The sequence below is a fragment of the Salvelinus alpinus genome, chromosome 2 (genome assembly GCF_045679555.1).
Source record: "Salvelinus alpinus chromosome 2, SLU_Salpinus.1, whole genome shotgun sequence".
Taxonomy (NCBI): Eukaryota; Metazoa; Chordata; class Actinopteri; order Salmoniformes; family Salmonidae; genus Salvelinus; species Salvelinus alpinus.
Genome location: NC_092087.1, coordinates 72,043,890 through 72,061,927, shown reverse-complemented (window position 1 = coordinate 72,061,927; position 18,038 = coordinate 72,043,890). Strand labels below are relative to the sequence as shown.

General features: G+C 46.9%; 1 protein-coding gene across 3 annotated transcripts in view; it reads right to left on the bottom strand.

Moving 5' to 3' along the window:
• The window catches only part of LOC139567716 (rab11 family-interacting protein 4A-like), an 87,892-nt gene that overhangs the window by 33,629 nt on the left and 36,225 nt on the right, over positions 1-18,038 (bottom strand). Inside the window, exon 1 of one of the 3 annotated variants that reach the window (XM_071389151.1) lies at positions 5,960-6,368. The exons of the other annotated variants lie outside the window; for them this stretch is intronic. Within the exon in view, the coding sequence (XP_071245252.1) occupies positions 5,960-6,040 (81 nt within the window). The 5' untranslated portion in view covers positions 6,041-6,368. Of the gene's footprint in view, positions 1-5,959; positions 6,369-18,038 lie in introns of those variants that run through there. 3 annotated transcript variants of the gene reach the window in all.

The window sequence follows — 18,038 nt, the reverse complement described above, 5'->3', positions numbered from 1 at the left end:
AGAGGCTGGTGACGTAGACCTCAGAAACTGGTGCACAGAATGAGCAACCGTACCGGAGGGATCCGTGACAATGTGTCAAGCTTGTAGCGTCATACCCAAGAAGACTCGAGGCTGTAATCGTTGCCAAAGGTTCTTCAACAAAGTGCTGAGTAAAGGGTCTGAATACTTATGTAAATGTGATATTTCAGTTTAACATTTTAAAATAAATGTATAAACATTTCTAAAAACCTGTTTTTGCTTTGTCATTATGGGGTATTGTGTGTAGATTGATGGTAAAAAAACAAAACAATTTAATCAATTTTAGAATAAGGCTGTAACTTAACAAAATGTGGAAAAAGTCAAGGGGTCTGAATACTTTCCGAAGTCACTGTGTATACTATATTCTACTGTATTTTAGCCAATGCCACTCCGACATTGCTCTTCCTTATATCTATATATCTCTATTCCATTCTTTTAGTTTTAGATTTGTGTGTATTGTTGTGATTTGTTAGATACTACTGCGCTGTTGGAGCTAGGAACACAACTACAACTATTCAACCAACCAGGACATGTACATGCTGACCAGTTCCTCATTGCAGGAAAATAATCCTGCAGCAACAGGAAATGTGAATTATTATGTGGAATACATTTTTTTAGGGGTTGACACATTTTTTGTTTGAATAAGTCAAGTCTGACATTTTAAAGTGGAAACTACTAACTTCAGACGCCTTTTTAAAACTTGAATACACTACAACTTGCATTTCGTGCTGCGACAACAGAGTGATCAATGAAGATAGTACACCTGTACATGTATGTGTTATAGAACTGTAAAATACACCTCTAACAATTCTGAATCATCTCAATTTTAGTTCCTAGTATTTTGCTGCATCAGTTACGCAAGCTTATCTTTGGCATCCATGTATTCTAAGCTTGACCCACAGTCAAATGATATTCATGCAAATACGTAGTCAAACACGTCCATGATATTTACAGCATGTTGGCACACAAACCTTAGAAAAAACATTGATAATAGTTTGGTCAATTCAGCAAGTTAGTGGAAAAGAGTCATTTCCATTCTAAAGCACCATCTGTTCAGAGTAAGGCGAGATAACATGAATATGTTAATACACATATGGGATGAATATGGGCTACATTCATCCTGCTCAAACAGAATTGGAAAGTTGTAGTCTCTACTTTCACACATCTTTCTCTCTCACTCTATCTCTCTCGCAAATGTCATGTAACATTAACAATATTGGAAAAGCCTTAAAACGCCTCTGATCTACAACTACCTCTTTCCCAGATCTAAGTTTCTTTTAAGAGGAGAGACAACACTGTTCCTACGACTCTAATGAATAAAATGGACTACTCCCTCTCTGATCCCATGTGGTGCTGAAGGTCAATAACATTTGAGTGCTGGACATGTCATTGATCTGCAGCCCAGGGCCAGTAGGCAATCATCTGGATGACCATGCAGTTCACACTACTATTGACTGAGGAAGAAGGAAGAGGATGGAAGATGGTTTAAGAAGCTGATTCATCATGACTAAACAGTGAGCGTGATGCAGGCCAACATCTCACCATAACAACAAGGTATATATGCTATACTATACTATACCTAAGGCAGAAGGACAAGTTTTCCACTGGCAATGTTTCCACTCTCTCTTCTCCTTCTATTTAGCCTAAGAGAAAGAGACAGAAAGCATGTGTCCGTCTATTCTTTCCCATGCGTCGTAATACCTCCTTTCAACTTCCGCATGGGAAATCTGAAAGGATAATTGAGCTATTCCATGTATTCTAGCCTGGATCCTATCATTTTCCCACCATCTGCATCCCTCTCTCCCGCTGTCCAGAGATGGGAAATATTCAGATAATCTGGAAAATTATTCCCTGGATTAAAGTCTGGATGATCTTTTGTGGATATTGGGTATGTTGGAGAGATCAGAGACGGAGAGAGCGAGAGAGAGCGAGAGAAAGTGAGCAAGAAAAAGAGAGCGAGAGAGAGCAGTAGGTATGAGCAGCCACCCACTGGGACAGACATCGACTGGCGAAATTCAAAAGAGGAGGCTTTGATTTTGGGTGTGTCAGCAGAAACAGGAGTGGGGGAGAGAGAGAGAGACCAAGAGGGAGGGAAAGAAAGATAGACTGGGAGAGTGAGAGACAGTGAGAGAAAGAAGGAAGGAGAGAGCCATACTGTGGCTTTGCTGGTGTTTCTCTGACTGTGCTTGAGAAGATAAGAACCAAATCCAATCTCATACTGTTGACGCACTGCAGAGCGCTTTTCAGTCTCTTTATCTCTGTCTTACACTAACTCAGCAGCCGGCATTCGATTCAAGTGCTCTCTCCAACACAATGGAGTCTACCTGTGCAGTCACTAAACAATATTGCTTTTTAAGTCTATTTTACTGTCCTTTACCAGAAGGCCTATGTGTTAACTGTTTAGTCAGTATGTTTCCTTCTCTGAGTACAGCTGAGGTTATTTCCAGTGTTTCCTATGTGTGTGTTTTGGATCTTTATGATTCAACCTCTTGCAGTAATGGAGAGACTCTCAGCCCACACATTCACAGATGGAGTAAAAAAAACCCTGAGAGTCAAAAGAGAACAGGAACTGATGACACATAATCCAGCAGCATTCTGTGAAGTAAGCACTAGAAGTCTCTATAAGCACTTCAGGTTTCGGCTACTGAGACACACACGCAGACACAAACAGAAATGCTTGAGGCACGTGCTGACACATAAACTATAGACACACACACACTTAAAAATGGACACAACCTCATACACACAACCTCATAACTGATGGCCGCTCCTGTATGCTTGTTCTAGGACACCTGTACAGTTGTAGGTCCTCAAGTCTCTCTGTGGACTCAGCTCCTCCAAACCACCATTCATTATGTGCCATTGATCTGTCACGTTTTCTCTTCGACGATAGGAAGGACCCATTTCACACACCCACCCCAGAGTGTTTCCCATCCTGTGTTTTCCAGAGTGTCCCTGTATCAACCCAATTGGCTGTATTGGGTTTCTTCAACACAGTCTCCTGTATACCTCTATGGGAGCCACTCCCCTTCCATTCTGTCCTTTGTCCTTTGTCAGCTACCTGTTCCCTGAAGAGCCAAGTGGGAACAAACGTGTGTTTGTGTCTCTGTCTGTGCCACGCTGGCTGGCTGTGTTTGTGCTTGCGTGTGTGTGTGTGCTTGCGTGTGTGCGTGTCAGATAGATAAAAGGTATCCTTGGTGAGGGGGAATGGGTGTTAAGACGCCCGCTGAGGAATCAGTCCGGTCATCCTGACTATCTGAAAGAGTATTTCAGGAACGCATATTCAGACAGATAAGAGAGGGTGAGAGAGTCAATGTAGTCAGTGTAATATTCCCTAGTATCGGTATCAGTGCCCTAGGAGTCATATTGCAGTGTCATCAACATGCTGACCATCCACTTGTCCTCATGGTGTTAAACCTGTTGCTATTGAGCAACAAGTGTTGAGCAACTGGGCCCTGGTCATGTTCAAACGAACCAGTTAGAGCCAGCTGTTTCATATCAAAACAAAACCAACACCAACTACCAGAATAAAGCCCTGATATAGACACCATAATGGAGACAGGCCATATCAGGGTTCAGAAAATCCGTGCTAAAAATGTCCTTGGAATGGAGAGTGGAAAGTGATAGAGGTGCCACCCTACTGCCACCATGGGGCAATCTGTTCACAATGTTGACATCAGCTCACCGCTCGCCCACACGTGGTCTATGGTTGGACTTACTGCCAAATTCTCTAAAAACGACATTGCAGGAGGCTTATGGTAGAGAACATTCAATTCTCTGACAACACCTTTGGTGGACATTCCTGCAGTCAGCATGCCAATTGCACGCTCCCTCAAAACTTGAGACATCTGTGGTATTGTATGACAAAACTGGCCTTTAAGTGGGCTTTTATTGTCCCCAGCACAAAGTGCACCTGTTTAATAATCATGCTGTTTAATCAGCTTCTTGATATGACACACCTGTCAGGTGGATGAATTATCTTGGCAAAGGAGAAATGCTCACTAACAGGGAGGTAAACAAATTTGTTCCCAACATTTGAGAGAAATAAGCTTTTTGTGCATATGGAACATTTCTGGGATCATTTATTTCAGCTCATGAAACATGGGACCAACACTTTACATGTTGCGTTTATATTTTTGTTCAGTGTAGTTATTCCTGCCCAGGTCAAAATACAGTATTAGACAGGCAGATCTGGTTTGGACCAAAACAATATACACTGCTCAAAAAAATAAAGGGAACACTTAAACAACACAATGTAACTCCAAGTCAATCACACTTCTGTGAAATCAAACTGTCCACTTAGGAACCACACTGATTGACAATAAATTTCACATGCTGTTGTGCAAATGGAATAGACAAAAGGTGGAAATTATAGGCAATTAGCAAGACACCCCCAATAAAGGAGTGGTTCTGCAGGTGGTGACCACAGACCACTTCTCAGTTCCTATGCTTCCTGGCTGATGTTTTGGTCACTTTTGAATGCTGGCGGTGCTTTCACTCTAGTGGTAGCATGAGACGGAGTCTACAACCCACACAAGTGGCTCCTTGCACAAAGGCGGAGGTAGCGGTCCTGCTGCTGGGTTGTTGCCCTCCTACGGCCTCCTCCACGTCTCCTGATGTACTGGCCTGTCTCCTGGTAGCGCCTCCATGCTCTGGACACTACGCTGACAGACACAGCAAACCTTCTTGCCACAGCTCGCATTGATGTGCCATCCTGGATGAGCTGCACTACCTGAGCCACTTGTGTGGGTTGTAGACTCCGTCTCATGCTACCACTAGAGTGAAAGCACCGCCAGCATTCAAAAGTGACCAAAACATCAGCCAGGAAGCATAGGAACTGAGAAGTGGTCTGTGGTCACCACCTGCAGAACCACTCCTTTATTGGGGGTGTCTTGCTAATTGCCTATAATTTCCACCTTTTGTCTATTCCATTTGCACAACAGCATGTGAAATTTATTGTCAATCAGTGTTGCTTCCTAAGTGGACAGTTTGATTTCACAGAAGTGTGATTGACTTGGAGTTACATTGTGTTGTTTAAGTGTTCCCTTTATTTTTTTGAGCAGTGTAGTTTAGGCCTATCAGCTTAGTTAGTTTGAGACTAAGAGGACACATCTCATTACTTAATGTCTTGTTACAGAACATGAGCCGTCTTATTCAAACAGATACGGCTAGCCATGTCACATGTCACTGTGAGAGAAACTAGTTACTGTATGATAAATAGACATCTTTCCTCTTTTCTGTGGAACTGAGACCACAATTACAACAAGGAAACTCAAACATTGTGAAACCCTATCACCCATTCCAAAAGTTTGAATGCAAACGTCCTTTTTTGACACATTGTTGTGTGGGATAAACTTCTCCTTTCTCACTGAACCATAGGCTAAGTTACACAGCCGGACCAGACAACATTGAGCTTCAGCCAAGCTCATACTGTACTGTACACGAAAAACCAACAATGTTTAAGTCTCTCTCTCTCTCTGTACAGCCGGTGGCTGGGTGCTGTCTCGGTTCACCCCTCCTCTGATTGTAATGGGAGTAATTGAAATCCGGGGCTGGCTGGTCAGAGAGAGGGGGGGAGCGAGAGAGGGAGAGATGAGGGGAAGAGTGAATGGTGATTAATTGTATTTCAGAGGGAGATAGACTGTAGGCTACAGTGTGGCAGCGGAAGAAAGAGCATAATACTCTGTCTGCAAAAGACAGAGTGACAGAAAGAGAGCGAGAGAGAGAAAGGGTCAAACGCAGACACACACACAAAAAACACTCTCCGTCACTCACACACCCCACTGGAACAATGGACTTTGAGCTCTTGTGCTGAACTCTCCACCGCACCAACCCCCCCAGATCCCCCAACCACTAGCCTCCGCCCCAGATCCTTCTCTCTATCCTTCTACACCTCTATCCCCTTACCCCCGTCCTGTAGCAAAGAGGTGCTGTCTCTTACCCCTTCCATTATTTGGGGGGAGCCATGGTGGTCCCCCTGGCCCAACACTCCACCGGCCAAGCCCTCATCCGTAGAAGTCATCCAACGCGCCCCTCAAACCAGGGGCTAAGTCCTCTGCCTTTCGTCTTACACACACAGGTGAAGCCAGGTCAGTACAGAAAGTGCCGGGGGTTTAGATAGTCCAAATGGCAGTCCTTTGAATCAGTGTCGTCCAGAAAAAGAGGGAGAGAAAAGGAGGAGAGGAGAGAGTGCTCTTTCAGAGCCTCTAAAACTGTGCTGGCTGGCTTAGCTCCTCTGTGAGAGCACGACTCACACACACTGCAACTACCTCACTCTCTCACACACATGCAGAGATGCAGCAACTCTCTCACACACTCATTTGGTTGTTCGCTCTCCGGCTGGCTCACATTCACACAGAGGGAGCTCAGTTCTGGCAACAGTTGTTGAGATTAGGCCACTCCCCCCTCCTCCCCTCTCCCTGGGCTGTTGCCGGGCAACTGGCTTCAGCTGGGCCGGCCCCTAGAGAGAGAGAGTCACATTGCTGCAAACTCTCTCTTGGCCGCCGCCCCCTCAAGCTGCATTTGCATATCAAGACATGCCTCTCTTCCATAGAACAGAGCGGCTTTACTAGAGGGCGGAAGTAACATGCTATCTCCACTCAAACAGTCTTATCCAATGACACGGCACATTTATCTACAGGTTCAAAACCTGAAAAGTGGGGTGATGGAGTTCTGTGTGGGTTTGAGGATTTGAGAGAGTGGGGAGGAGGAGAGAGAGATACGGGAAGGGAAGAGAGTGTTAGGTGTCCCAATCAGGTGTATAAAAAGTTGTTTGCATATTTGAGCTTCTGTGTGGGTATATGAGAGAGAGAGAGAGAGAGAGAGAGAGAGAGGGAGATAAGAGGAAGAGTGAATGGTGAGAAATTGTATTTTAGACCGAGGGAGATAGCTGGTAGGCTACAGTGTCACTGGAAGAAAGAGCAAAATAGACTAATGTCTGAAAAAGACAGAGTGACAGAAAGAGTGTGAGAGAGAGAAAGGGTCAAACGCAGACACACACACACACTTCCCACTGGAACAATGGACTTTGAGATCTGGTGATGAACTCTCCACCCCACCAACCTCCCCAGGTCCCCCAACCCCTAAGAGAAGGGAAGGTTGAGGCTTCTCTCCTCCTTCCTTCCCTTCCTGATAGCCTGGGGCTCCCGAGTGGCACAGCGTTCTAAGACACGGCATCTCAGTGCGTGAGGTGTCACTACAGACACCCTGGTTCGATTACAGGCTGTATCACAACCGGCGGTGATTGGGAGTCCCATAGTGCGGCTCACAATTGGACCAGCGTCGTCCGGTTTGGCCGGTTTAGGCTGTCATTGTAAACAATAATTTGTTCTTAACTGACTTGCCTAGTAACAAAAATAAATTAATATTCTAAAAAGCCTGGCTGACGCAGTGTTTGAGTCAACAACAGTGGATCCCAAAAGGTCAGCATCACAACACGACTACAGCCTTAACACCTCCTTCTCTCATTATCACCTCCCCAATCTCCCCTCTACCTCTCCTCCCCAGCTCCCCTCCTCCTTGTACTTCTTCACCCTCCTTCACCCCCTCTCCCTGTCCCAGGGCCCAGCAGCTTAATGTTAAACCCACACAGTCTGAGCCCGCTGAGCCCAACTGTCTCACAACATAATAAGTTGACTTTGGCAGGGGCAGTAGAAGGATAGAGTCAGGCTGTGTCCCAGGCTCTGGTCAAAAGTGGTGCACTACATAGGGAATAGGGTGCCATTTAGGACGCAGCCTCAGACTACAAGACAACAGCTCAAACTGCTAGACAGGATGAGGGGTGGATGGTGAGGGGAATACTGTTGAGTCTGTGCAGTACATCACCTGCCATGGTGAAATTCATTATTAAAACCAATTATTTATTCTATATTAGATAGATATTTTTTAATTAGTCACAGGTAGTTGCAGTGTACAGTGAAATTCTTAAGCTCCGAGCTCCAACAGTGCAGGTGTGAATGAAACAATAAATAATAATAATAATATATAACTGTTTACAACTGTGACAATGATGAATATAAATATCAACGGGGGTGTGGGCAGTTGGGGGGGGGGGGGGGACAGGTAGCTGACTATTCAGCAGCCTAATGGTCTGGGGGTAGAAGCTATTGGCCAGTCTGTTAGTTTTTGTTATGCTGGTGAATGAGGACCCAAAAGCGACGTAATAGTAACAGAGTCTTTATTCCAGTATTAAACAAATAATGATTCTCCTGGATAATCAATAGTAAATCCAAAACAGGAAACTGAAATCCTCTCGTCAATAGAGAGGAACGACTGGAGACGCGACCACAGACTGCAGGTCGCTTCGGGAACGCACTGGCCGTAGCTGACATAGACACCTGCTCACACGCAGCATCTGAAGAAGGCAAAGAACACGACAGGGCGAAACAAGGACACAGGAACAGCAAACATCAAACAAGAATCCGACAAAGACAGGAGCGGAAAACAGAGGAAGAAATAGGGACTCTAATCAGAGGGCAAAATAGGGGACAGGTGTGAAAGAGTAAATGAGGTCGTTAGGAGAATGAGAAACAGCTGGGAGCAGGAACGGAACGATAGAGAGAGAGAAAGAGAAAGAACCTAATAAGACCAGCAGAGGGAAGCACAGGGACAAGACATGATCAAAGACAAAACATGACAGTACCCCCCCACTCACCGAGCGCCTCCTGGCGCACTCGAGGAGGAACCCTGGCGGCAACGAAGGAAATCATCAATCAACGAACGGTCCAGCACGTCCCGAGATGGAACCCAACTCCTCTCCTCAGGACCGTAACCCTCCCAATCCACTAAGTACTGGTGACCACGTCCCCGAGAACGCATGTCCATGATCTTTCGTACCTTGTAAATAGGAGCGCCCTCGACAAGGACGGGGGGGGGGGGGGGAAGACGAACGGGGGCGCGAAGAAAAGGCTTGACACAAGAGACATGGAAGACAGGGTGGACGCGACGAAGATGTCGCGGAAGAAGCAGTCGCACAGCGACAGGATTGACGACCTGAGAGACACGGAACGGACCAATGAACCGCGGAGTCAACTTGCGAGAAGCTGTCGTAAGGGGAAGGTTACGAGTGGAAAGCCACACTCTCTGACCGCGACAATACCTAGGACTCCTAATCCTACGTTTATTGGCGGCTCTCACAGTCTGCGCCCTGTAACGGCAAAGTGCAGACCTGACCCTCCTCCAGGTGCGCTCACAACGTTGGACAAAAGCCTGAGCGGAGGGAACGCTGGACTCGGCGAGCTGGGACGAAAACAGAGGAGGCTGGTAGCCAAGACTACTCTGAAACGGGGACAGCCCGGTAGCAGACGAAGGAAGCGAGTTGTGAGCGTACTCAGCCCAGGGGAGCTGTTCTGCCCAAGACGCAGGGTTTCGAAACGAAAGGCTGCGTAATATGCGACCAATCGACTGATTGGCCCTTTCTGCTTGACCGTTAGACTGGGGATGAAACCCGGAAGAGAGACTGACGGAAGCACCAATCAAACGACAGAACTCCCTCCAAAACTGTGACGTGAATTGCGGACCTCTGTCTGAAACGGCGTCTAACGGGAGGCCATGAATTCTGAACACATTCTCAATGATGATTTGTGCCGTCTCCTTAGCGGAAGGAAGCTTAGCGAGGGGAATGAAATGTGCCGCCTTAGAGAACCTATCGATAACCGTAAGAATCACAGTCTTCCCCGCAGACGAAGGCAGACCGGTAATAAAGTCTAAGGCGATGTGAGACCATGGTCGAGAAGGAATGGGAAGCGGTCTGAGACGACCGGCAGGAGGAGAGTTACCTGACTTAGTCTGCGCGCAGTCCGAACAAGCAGCCACGAAACGACGCGTGTCCCGCTCCTGAGTAGGCCACCAAAACCGCTGGCGAATAGAAGCAAGCGTACCCCGAACGCCGGGGTGGCCAGCTAACTTGGCAGAGTGAGCCCACTGAAGAACAGCCAGACGAGTAGAGACAGGAACGAACAGAAGGTTACTAGGACAAGCGCGCGGCGACGCAGTGTGAGTGAGTGCTTGCTTTACCTGTCTCTCAATTCCCCAGACAGTCAACCCGACAACACGCCCTTCAGGGAGAATCCCCTCGGGGTCGGTAGAAGCCACAGAAGAACTAAAGAGACGGGATAAGGCATCAGGCTTGGTGTTCTTATTTCCCGGACGATAGGAAATCACGAACTCGAAACGAGCGAAAAACAACGCCCAACGAGCTTGACGTGCATTAAGTCGTTTGGCCGAACGGATGTACTCAAGGTTCTTATGGTCAGTCCAAACGACAAAAGGGACGGTCGCCCCCTCCAACCACTGTCGCCATTCGCCTATGGCTAAGCGGATGGCGAGCAGTTCGCGGTTACCCACATCATAGTTGCGTTCCGATGGCGACAGGCGATGAGAAAAGTAAGCGCAAGGATGGACCTTATCGTCAGACTGGAAGCGCTGAGACAGAATGGCTCCCACGCCCACCTCTGAAGCGTCAACCTCGACAATGAATTGTTTAGTGACGTCAGGAGTAACAAGGATAGGGGCGGATGTAAAACGCTTCTTGAGGAGATCAAAAGCTCCCTGGGCGGAACCGGACCACTTAAAGCAAGTCTTGACAGAAGTCAGAGCTGTGAGAGGGGCAGCCACTTGACCGAAATTACGAATGAAACGCCGATAGAAATTAGCGAAACCGAGAAAACGCTGCAACTCGACACGTGACTTAGGGACGGGCCAATCGCTGACAGCCTGGACCTTAGCGGGATCCATCTGAATGCCTTCAGCGGAAATAACAGAACCGAGAAAAGTGACAGAGGAGACATGAAAGGCGCACTTCTCAGCCTTCACGTAGAGACAATTCTCTAAAAGGCGCTGGAGTACACGTCGAACGTGCTGAACATGAATCTCGAGTGACGGTGAAAAAATCAGGATATCGTCAAGGTAAACGAAAACAAAAATGTTCAGCATGTCTCTCAGTACATCATTAACTAATGCCTGAAAGACAGCTGGAGCATTAGCGAGACCGAACGGCAGAACCCGGTATTCAAAATGCCCTAACGGAGTGTTAAACGCCGTTTTCCACTCGTCCCCCTCTCTGATGCGTACGAGATGGTAAGCGTTACGAAGGTCCAACTTAGTAAAGCACCTGGCTCCCTGCAAAATCTCGAAGGCTGACGACATAAGGGGAAGCGGATAACGATTCTTAACCGTTATGTCATTCAGCCCTCGATAATCCACGCAGGGGCGCAGAGTACCGTCCTTCTTCTTAACAAAGAAAAATCCCGCTCCGGCGGGAGAGGAAGAAGGCACCACGGTACCGGCGTCGAGAGAAACAGACAGATAATCCTCGAGAGCCTTACGTTCGGGAGCCGACAGAGAGTATAGTCTACCCCGAGGGGGAATGGTCCCCGGAAGGAGATCAATACAACAATCATACGACCGGTGAGGAGGAAGGGAGCTGGCTCTGGACCGACTGAAGACCGTGCGCAGATCATGATATTCCTCCGGCACTCCTGTCAAATCACCAGGTTCCTCCTGAGTAGAGGGGACAGAAGACACAGGAGGGATAGCAGACATTAAACACTTCACATGACAAGGAACGTTCCAAGATAGGATAGAATTACTAGACCAATTAATAGAAGGATTATGACATACTAGCCAGGGATGACCCAAAACAACAGGAGTAAAAGGTGAATGAAAAATCAAAAAGGAAATGGTCTCACTGTGGTTACCAGATACTGTGAGGGTTAAAGGTAGTGTCTCACATCTGATACTGGGGAGAGGACTACCATCTAAGGCGAACATGGGCGTGGGCTTCCCTAACTGTCTGAGAGGAATGTCATGTTTCCGAGCCCAAGCTTCGTCCATAAAACAACCCTCAGCCCCTGAGTCTATCAAGGCACTGCAGGAAGCAGCCGAACCGGTCCAGCGTAGATGGACCGACAAGGTAGTACAGGATCTTGATGGAGAGACCTGAGTAGTAGCGCTCACCAGTAGCCCTCCGCTTACTGATGAGCTCTGGCTTTTACTGGACATGACATGACAAAATGTCCAGCAGAACCGCAATAGAGGCAAAGGCGGTTGGTGATTCTCCGTTCCCTCTCCTTAGTCGAGATGCGAATACCTCCCAGCTGCATGGGCTCAGTCTCTGAGCCGGTGGAAGGAGATGGTTGAGATGCGGAGAGGGGAAACACCGTTAACGCGAGCTCTCCTCCACGAGCTCGGTGACGAAGATCTACCCGTCGTTCTATGCGGATGGCGAGTGCAATCAAAGAGTCCACGCTGGAAGGAACCTCCCGGGAGAGAATCTCATCCTTAACCTCAGCGTGGAGTCCCTCCAGAAAACGAGCGAGCAACGCCGGCTCGTTCCAGTCACTGGATGCAGCAAGAGTGCGAAACTCTATAGAGTAATCCGTTATGGATCGATCACCTTGACATAGGGAAGCCAGGGCCCAGGAAGCCTCCTTCCCAAAAACTGAACGATCAAAAACCCGGATCATCTCCTCTTTAAAGTTCTGATAATCGTTAGAACACTCAGCCCTTGCCTCCCAGATAGCTGTGCCCCACTCCCGAGCCCGACCAGTAAGGAGTGATATGACGTAAGCGATCCGAGCTCTCTCACTAGAGTACGTGTTGGGCTGGAGAGAGAACACAATATCACACTGGGTGAGAAAAGAGCGACACTCAGTGGGCTGCCCAGAGTAACATGGTGGGTTATTAACCCTAGGTTCCGGAGACTCGGAAGACCAGGAAGTAGCTGGTGGCACGAGACGAAGACTCTGAAACTGTCCAGAGAGATCGGAGACCTGAGCGGCCAGGGTCTCAACGGCATGACGAGCAGCAAACAATTCCTGCTCGTGTCTGCCGAGCATTGCTCCCTGGAACTCGACGGCAGTGTTGAGAGAATCCATAGTCGCTGGGTCCGTCTTGGTCGGATTCTTCTGTTATGCTGGTGAATGAGGACCCAAAAGCGACGTAATAGTAACAGAGTCTTTATTCCAGTATTAAACAAATAATGATTCTCCTGGATAATCAATAGTAAATCCAAAACAGGAAACTGAAATCCTCTCGTCAATAGAGAGGAACGACTGGAGACGCGACCACAGACTGCAGGTCGCTTCGGGAACGCACTGGCCGTAGCTGACATAGACACCTGCTCACACGCAGCATCTGAAGAAGGCAAAGAACACGACAGGGCGAAACAAGGACACAGGAACAGCAAACATCAAACAAGAATCCGACAAAGACAGGAGCGGAAAACAGAGGAAGAAATAGGGACTCTAATCAGAGGGCAAAATAGGGGACAGGTGTGAAAGAGTAAATGAGGTCGTTAGGAGAATGAGAAACAGCTGGGAGCAGGAACGGAACGATAGAGAGAGAGAAAGAGAAAGAACCTAATAAGACCAGCAGAGGGAAGCACAGGGACAAGACATGATCAAAGACAAAACATGACAGTTTTAGCCATGATGCTCCTGTACTGCCCGTGTCTGAGTGATGGAAGCTATGAGAACAGGCCGTGGATACGGTGGCTCGGGTCAATGATGATCTTCTTGGCCTTCCTGCGACACCTGGTGTTGTAGATATCCTGGATGGCAGGCTGTGTGCACCCAGTGGTGCGTTCGACTGAGTGTACCACCCTCTGCAGTGCCTTGCGGTCAGCATATGTAATTTGATTAATCAGCATTATCATTTAGAGGTGCGGTACACTTCATAGGAGTCTTTTACCTATACAGCAGCCTCTCTGTTGCACCTGTGCAAACTACGCAATGTAAATCTCCCTGTTCTTCCTAGCTCCAAACGATAGCATCTCACTGTGGTAGCACTAACACCTGTCTGTGGTAATGCTGTTGTCACTATGGTGTCTGTTGTGCTGTTATCATCACTGTTGTGTTAATGGAAGGGAAAGTGGGGTATGATATCTAGTCAGCTGCACAACTGAATGCATTCATCCAAAATGTGTCTTCCCCTTTAACCCAACCCCTCTGAATCAGAAGGGGGGGGGGGGGGCAGCCTTAATTGACGTCCACTTCATTGGTGCTCAGGAAGCAGTTGCTGTCTCTGTTATGTCTCAGTGATGTCCTACTTTCTTCAAGAGGAGCTGTCTCCCATACAGGACAGTTATAAACAAGGTACTCTCCTGTCAACCAAGCTGATCACTCACAATACACCTTATCCCTCTGTACCGTGCCAACCTAGCTTCTTTGTGACAAACTTGCTCCAAACAATGGTGACCGTGCCTGGCATGCCAGGCCAAACCCTGCAGCATTTCGGGGTGGAGGACACTTCTCTTCCTCTCCCTCACCACTTCCTCTCTCTCACCGTTCTCTCTCTTCATTTCTCAGCTTACTCCATCTCTCACTCTCCCTCTGCTTCTCAGCCTCTACTTCTTCCTTTCTTCCTGACATCCTCTGATCATATCTGCTTTGTTGCCCCCTTTGTCTTTATGACTCAGACTGTCTCCGGGGGGAACTGACATATATATCAGATCCTCACCTCACAGACACAAGATCACCAAGTGCTTGACATGCATATATGGAGAGAGAGATTTATATAAAGAGGGTGGGAAGGAGTGATGAAGGGAAGGGGTGAGAGAAGGAGGGATAGAGAGGGTGATCCAGGCCAGGGGACCCAAATGAAAGCTAATTATATGGCAAGGAATGCTCCCCTCCTGGCTGTCTCTCTCTCTCTTGCTCTTGCTCACTTACACTCAAAGACTTTGGCTACACGTCAACAAACAGGCCCACAGCTATTTGTTAATATGCAATTTGTTAGACGGCTGGCCTTCTCCTTTCACATTCTATTCAGGTCTACCTGGGTGAGACTGGAGTATTGTATTTAAGTTGGAGACATGTAGTAATACTTTGAGGGTAATGCTTTCAGATCTAGCATTAATGGGATTTCTTGATGTTATTCACAGAGAGGAGAGTAGAGTGATTAAACGATTCTCCAGGGGTATGGAACTGTGTATCGGAGGAATAGTGAGGTGAAATATGAATCAAGAGGGGAGAATGAAGCGAGAGGAAATTTGTTGCAAAATTATTGCACTGCATTATGCTGTGACTCCAATCACACACGCACATCACACACATCGCACACCCATACAGTACACATACGCTACCACTTTTCAACCACACAAACTCACTTCTTCTCTCTGACACACACACATTCCTCCCAAAGAAAAATAAATAAGCCAAACAAAAGGGTAAAAAGGGGTACCAGGGATACAGTGAGGGGTAAAGACAGAGATACAGTGAGGGGTACCAGGGATACAGTGAGGGGTAAAGACAGGGATACAGTCAGGGGTAAAGACAGGGATACAGTGAGGGGTACCAGGGATACAGTGAGGGGTAAAGACAGGGATACAGTGAGGGGTAAAGACAGGGATACAGTGAGGGGTAAAGACAGGGATACAGTGAGGGGTAAAGACAGGGATACAGTGAGGGGTAAAGACAGGGATACAGTGAGGGGTACCAGGGATACAGTGAGGGGTAAAGACAGGGATACAGTGAGGGGTAAAGACAGGGATACAGTGAGGGGTAAAGACAGGGATACAGTGAGGGGTAAAGACAGGGATACAGTGAGGGGTAAAGACAGGGATACAGTGAGGGGTAAAGACAGGGATACAGTGAGGGGTACCAGGGATACAGTGAGGGGTAAAGACAGGGATACAGTGACGGGTACCAGGGATACAGTGAGGGGTAAAGACAGGGATACAGTGAGGGGTACCAGGGATACAGTGAGGGGTAAAGACAGGGATACAGAGAGGGGTAAAGACAGGGATACAGTGACGGGTACCAGGCACGGAGTAGCTGTTGTGGAGTGGCTGACGTGAATGCCAACAACGGTGCTACTCTCCTACTGCCAAGATGCAGGACTGGGGGAATTCAAACACAACCACGGCCACACACATGCACACACATAGTCCGATGTTTCTACTCTACCAAGGTGGGCAAACCATTTCCTGTAGACCTACTCTACTTCATTGGCTATAGAAGCCATCAGGAAGAGAGCTAAATTTTTAAAAACATTACATACATTATGAAAGAATGAGATTCAAATGATTTTAGATTGTTTAATTGAAATTCCAAAGCCCAAAATAGTGGACATTCAATTGCCAAAACATTTAAAATATTCCATTGTCTCTGTCAGGTCCACATTGGGTAGACAGCAATATAAAAATAGGAAATTACTATGAAATAATACAATATTTCTGTTGTGTATATTACATTGTTTTTAATTGATGACTGTAATACTTTTCATTCCTTAAAAATCCTAATCTCATCTCTGCTCAGGCAGTAGCAGCCAAACAGCCAGACAACATTCTCTGTGCTCCCCATACTGTACTGTCATCCTATTTAGCTAGACTAGCCTGCCCACCGTATGCTGCAGGGCTGTCTGACTAAATCATTTGACTAGTTCTTCAAAGTAGATAAGGCATACTTTCATGAACTGTCTCTATCCAGCTCTCTCTTCATTGTGTTGTGTACTTTCCTCTCTCATGCGGTCTGTGTATCTATCCTAACGTAGCAAGCATAAAAGTGTATCCATCTGTCCAAGCCGGAAAGAACAGGCGCAGTGGATTATGGTCATTGTAGTTAATTAGTAATTGAACCGACATCGGTTATTAGTTGTTTAATAACGGGAAAAAATATGAAATGTTGGTTAATCGCTCAGCACTGCTACCCGTGCAACTAGGATTGCTCATCAGTCCATCGAAGCTCTCTTCCTGATGACTTCTATAGCCAATCACACACACACACACACACACACACACACACACACACACACACACACACACACACACACACACACACACACACACACACACACACACAGTCTGGACAATGGGATGGATTGATTAGGCCACTGGACCACTGACCATGCTGCCATTATTGGCTATGGTGGAAGAGAAGTCCAGATTCTGATCTGTACCAGAGAATGAGGAATTGGCGTGTTCGACTCAATAGTTTGCCATCTTTTTGTATTTTTTGTATTTTACCAGGTAAGTTGACTGAGAACACATTCTCATGTACAGCAACAATCTTGGGAATAGTTACAAGGGAGATGAATGAGCCAACTGGAAGCTGGGGATGATTAGGTGGCCATGATGGTATGAGGGCCAGATTGGGAATTTAGTCAGGACACTGGGGTTAACACCCCTACTCTTATGAGTGCTATGGGTTCTTTAGTGAGCACAGATGGTCAGAACACCTGTTTAACGACGGCACCCTACACAGGGCAATGTCTCCAATCACTGCCCTGGGGCATCGGGATATTTATTTTAGACCAGAGGGAAGGGTGCCTCCTACTGGCCCTCCAACACCACTTCCAGCAGCATCTGGTACCCCATCCAGGGACTACCCCTGCTTAGCTTCAGAGGCAAGCCAGCAATGGGATGCATGGTTCAAAAGGCATATAGACTGGAGAAGGAAAAGTGTATATATACCAGAAAAGACAATGCATAACAATTGCAGTACACTCTGGAGAAACTTTAGAGTGACTCACAATAAGTGCATTTGAAGACAGACTCTGGAACCACCACATAATATGAGTCGAGCATCATAACTCATTAAGAACACAGACCACATACAGTGAGGGAAAAAAGTATTTGATCCCCTGCTGATTTTGTACGTTTGCCCACTGACAAAGAAATTATCAGTCTATAATTTTAATGGTAGGTTTATTTGAACAGTGAGAGACAGAATAACAACAAAAATATCCAGAAAAATGCATGTCAAAAATGTTATAAATTGATTTGCATTTTAATGAGGGAAATAAGTATTTGACCCCTTCTCAATCAAAAAGATTTCTGGCTCCCAGGTGTCTTTCATACAGGTAAGGAACGGAGATTAGGAGCACACTCTTAAAGGGAGTGCTCCTAATCTCAGTTTCTTACCTGTATAAAAGATACCTGTCCACAGAAGCAATCAATCAATCAGATTCCAAACTCTCCACCATGGCCAAGACCAAAGAGCTCTCCAAGGATGTCAGGGACAAGATTGTAGACCTACACGTGGCTGGAATGGGCTACAAGACCATCGCCAAGCAGCTTGGTG